The sequence below is a fragment of the Sinocyclocheilus rhinocerous genome, unplaced genomic scaffold (assembly GCF_001515625.1).
Source record: "Sinocyclocheilus rhinocerous isolate Xijiao unplaced genomic scaffold, SAMN03320098_v1.1 scaffold17815, whole genome shotgun sequence".
NCBI classification, from domain to species: domain Eukaryota; kingdom Metazoa; phylum Chordata; class Actinopteri; order Cypriniformes; family Cyprinidae; genus Sinocyclocheilus; species Sinocyclocheilus rhinocerous.
The window spans coordinates 6,924-11,565 of record NW_015638557.1 but is presented as its reverse complement, the minus strand read 5'-3'; the positions used below and the strand labels follow the sequence as shown (position 1 = coordinate 11,565).

At 40.2% G+C, this 4,642-nt stretch overlaps 1 protein-coding gene across 1 annotated transcript in view; it reads left to right on the top strand.

Annotated features, from left to right (window-relative positions):
• LOC107749687 (utrophin-like) overlaps positions 1 to 4,003 on the top strand; it is a 14,920-nt gene extending 10,917 nt beyond the window's left edge. Inside the window, exons 6-8 of the mRNA XM_016564836.1 lie at positions 1,001 to 1,173; positions 2,046 to 2,161; positions 3,677 to 4,003. Of these exons, the coding sequence (XP_016420322.1) occupies positions 1,001 to 1,173; positions 2,046 to 2,161; positions 3,677 to 3,948 (561 nt within the window). The 3' untranslated portion in view covers positions 3,949 to 4,003. The remainder of the gene's footprint in view (positions 1 to 1,000; positions 1,174 to 2,045; positions 2,162 to 3,676) is intronic.
• The last annotated feature ends 639 nt before the right edge of the window (positions 4,004 to 4,642 follow it).

Genomic DNA, 4,642 nt, shown 5'->3' with positions numbered 1-4,642 from the left:
TGTGACTTGCCGATACCGATTTTTGCCGATTCCGATTTTCTTTCTAAAAACTATAATTACAGCATATACAAACAAAAATACTTTTTTAATGCAAAAAAAATAAAAAATAAATAAACATTACAATTCCCCCAATCTGGACAAAGTTACAGATGTTCTCTCACTCTCAAAATAAAGTGCTCTGTGACTAGAAAAGAGGTAGAAATAACAATTAACTGACAAGGAGTTGCTGTATGTAACAAAACAGATGTCATTTCCCACTAAATTCTTAAACGTGCTCTGTGACTAGAAAAGAGGTAGAAATAACAATTAACTGAAAAGGAGTTGCTGTATGTAACAAAACAGATGTCATTTCCCACTAAATTCTTAAATGGTCATTATTTTCATTGATCTTATTAAATGTGTCATCTTTCACATCAAATTCTTACATTGTTTCAATTAATTAATTCAGTTAGAGCTGTTACCATTCAAATGAAATTAGTCTGAACAAACTCCATCTTTCCACTGCAGCAAACACAGAAGCTGCATCTGAAGTGGCATTAGATGTATTTACACCGACTGTTTGATGAAGCTGAGGTGCCATAAAAGCATTTACACTGCAAAATTTCGGATGCATAAAGAATTTTATAGATTAATGTTTTAAATATTTTTTAAAATGTACAAATACGAAATGTTGGGGAAAATGCAATGATAGTTTTAAATATGAAACAAAAACCAGTAGGTGGCAGCAAATGACTGTTTGAATGAGTGAGTCATTTAGTCCTTCATTCAACAGATTCGTTTAAACAGCTGATTCATTCAGAAACGAGGCAAGTGACTGTCTTTATGAATGGGTTACTGAATCATTGACTAACTCGATTCGTTCAAAAACGTGAATTTATTCAGTAACAAACACTGCTGTGTTGCTCGGAGACACACAACGGTTCTGCTGTGGTTTTGAATGGAACTCGGTGCGTCTCTAGTCCTTAATAATATAGTCTAACAATCCTCTGTGTGTGTGCAGGTTAAGGACGTCATGAAGGATGTGATGTCCAGTCTTCAGCAGACCAACAGCGAGAAGATTTTGCTGAGCTGGGTGAGAAACTGCACCCGCAACTATAACAACGTCAACGTGCTCAACTTCACCACCAGCTGGGCAGACGGCCTGGCCTTCAACGCCATCCTACACCACTTCAGGTGACACACACACGCACTCACGCGCACACGCGCACACTCACACACAGACACGCACACACACACACGCACTCACACACACGCACACACACAGACACACACACACACACACACACACACATACACACGCACACACACATACACACTCACGCACACAGACACACGCACGCGCACACACGTACACTCACGCACACAGACACACACACGCACGCACACACATTTTTAAACTTAAATGTAACATCGGATGAAAAGGTAGAGAAAAACACAAAGCTGATTTGTAATTTATTATCAGACAAATTCTCAGAGGATTTTATGCATGTTTGCACCTTAATCACTAAATTCTTTATGAACTTATGTAAGCAATGTAAAATGTTTGTGGATGAAGGGACTGAGAACAAGTCGGTAGGTCCAGATGTAATCCGGACTTTTTCCACATTTTCTGTTCTGGTTTTGTGGGGAAACCTGCATAATAGGTTTAAACAAAGTGTGTTAAACCGAGCTTAGTACTACTCCTTTATTGGCACCCGAAGAGTTATCAGATCTGCAAATATTTAATAAGCAAACACGCAAGGGTGTGTAGCTATGAATGACAGAAGTAGATGTACTTCTGAAGTACATGCAGAAGTAGATGCAGATGTAGATTCATGTGGACCTGCTTGAATATCATCCAGATCTGTGGGCTTCATCCACACCGCAGCAGAAATGTGGTTATCGGTCCACATCGGTTCGGTTTCGAAACAGTCAAAACTGCATTCTGTAATCAAAGTGACTACCTGAACTGAATCTCGTCATTGAACGCTGTTGCTCATGTCAGCTCTCATTGATGGTGAATGTGTGAACGGCCGGTTAGACTCTTGTTGTGAATTGTGTTTCAGACCTCATGGGTTCAGCTGGGAGGAAGCAGTTCGTCTAACCCCAGTGGAGAGGCTGGACCATGCTTTCACATTTGCCAAAGATCAACTCAACATTGAGAGACTCCTGGATCCAGAAGGTAAAGAAGCATCGTGACACTAGAACTGCTTTAATTCAGAATAGAAGCAGAAAGCGATAAACATTTTCCAGAATTTACGTGATATTAAAAGTGGGGGGGACACGTCCCCCGTGTAATCTAGGCCCCTGGATGTGCGTCATACATTGCTACACTATTTACAGTGGACAATAGGACTGCACGATTTGGGGGAAAAAACTAATTGTGTGTGTGTTTTTTTTAAAAATGCAAATGCGATGTGTTTTGTGTGCTTGTAGGGCTGCACAATTTGGCCAATTTTTTGTGGCTATCTATATGGCCATTAAAATAATAATTTGAAAATATAATAATAAAATGTAATAATAATTATGATGATTATTTAAAAAAATATGAAAATACTCAAAAAAAAAAAAAAAAAATGACTATTGTAATATTTCCCTGTAAAATAATTTAAAAAATCAAGCATTTGGGAACAACAATATAATGCATCACATTACAGCTGTAAAATTACAGTACTAATATTTCTGTCTTAACTTTCAAACATTAAGCCATTGGTGACTAATACAATTGAGAGCCCTTAAAGCTTGCCTTTTCTTTGATGAGCGTTTCTCATTAAAAGTTTGAGAAGATGGTTGCACATGTTGCATTTCCAAACGCATGTTATAATGGCAGATAATGAGCTGCTCATATGTAAATGAACACAGAGCCGCGCTTCACTATAAAACATTCAGCACATGTACTTATTTTATTAAACTGCAGCCTTTGCAATTTGATAATCACAATGCAAATTTGATTATTTTAATTTTTATTATTTGTACAGCCCTAATGGACTTTTCGTTAGCGTTCTTGACCATTATCTTCAGCTGACGTGATGTTGGCCTTGTTTGGAGATCTTGTCAGTTTGTTGTTTACGCCTGAAGCAGGGAATCAAACCAATAAAACAATGCCAGTCAACAAACCGGTGTTCAGCACATTCCAGAGCCCAGATCCTGAGACTAATCATCTGGACTTGATTGGATTACATGTCTTTTCCTGAACACAAGTTCACATGAGCCATAACTAATCAGAGGGGCCTCATAGAGCAACTCCATAAACACACACACACACACCCATATTCATATTCATTCTTTCTCTCTCTCTGTGTTTCTCAGATGTGGCGGTGCAGTTCAATGCGAATTTGATTATTTTAATTTTTATTATTTGTACAGCCCTAATGGACTTTTCGTTAGCGTTCTTGACCATTATCTTCAGCTGACGTGATGTTGGCCTTGTTTGGAGATCTTGTCAGTTTGTTGTTTACGCCTGAAGCAGGGAATCAAACCAATAAAACAATGCCAGTCAACAAACCGGTGTTCAGCACATTCCAGAGCCCAGATCCTGAGACTAATCATCTGGACTTGATTGGATTACATGTCTTTTCCTGAACACAAGTTCACATGAGCCATAACTAATCAGAGGGGCCTCATAGAGCAACTCCATAAACACACACACACACACCCATATTCATATTCATTCTTTCTCTCTCTCTGTGTTTCTCAGATGTGGCGGTGCAGTTGCCGGATAAGAAGTCCATCATCATGTATGTGACCTCACTCTTTGCTGTGTTTCCCAATGACATCACGATAGATGACATCAGAGAGGTGGAGACGCTGCCCAGACGCTATAAGGTGGAGCACGAGGATGGACACGCTGTAAGTGCACTGGTTACCCAAAAAAACATGTGCTTTAGTGAGCTAACCGTCTCAGATTGGTGTTCCATCATGTGCCGAAACGGTCATAATCCAAAACTGGTTCGATTGCAGTGGTCATGAGGACATTTTCAGTAGCCCCTCACTGCAGAACACAAGATCCGGGGGCGTGGTTGGATCCACATCTAGGGGGTGGAGATGGGTAGGTTTAGGGGTGGAGATGGGTAGGTTTAGGGATGGAGATTGGTAGGTTTAGGGGTGGAGATGGGTAGGTTTAGGGATCATCGGGTAGAGACGGGTAGGTTTAGCTATATGTAAGGTGGGAGGAGTTGGATCTGGATCCAACCACGCCCCCTGTATCTTGTGTTCTGCAGTGAGGAATATCTCGACATTTTGGCCCTTCTGAAGATGGTTATAAGCTTCTCTTGTGGTGTGAAGCCAGTTTTCGGGGCAGTTTAATGTAAAGGCCCATTCACAGCAAGAACGATTACTATGGCTACGTTCACACTGCAGGCAAATGTGGCCCAAATTCTCAAAAATTTTGCTGACTTGAGACTGAGATCTGTTTTTGTCATGACGGTGTGAACAGCACAAACCACATGGAATCTGATCTTTTCAATTTCGATTTGTGCCACTTCCATATGTGGTGCTAAATCCAATACAGGTCAGATGTTTTGAAATGCGACTGCAGTGTGAACAGTCATGTCGGAATTCATGTGACTTTTACGTTGCTCTAGATCGACAATCGTCATAATTCCGCACTGACGGGAGACACTTCAAAGATTTTACATACCTAAAATTATCAAGACAGTTGCGA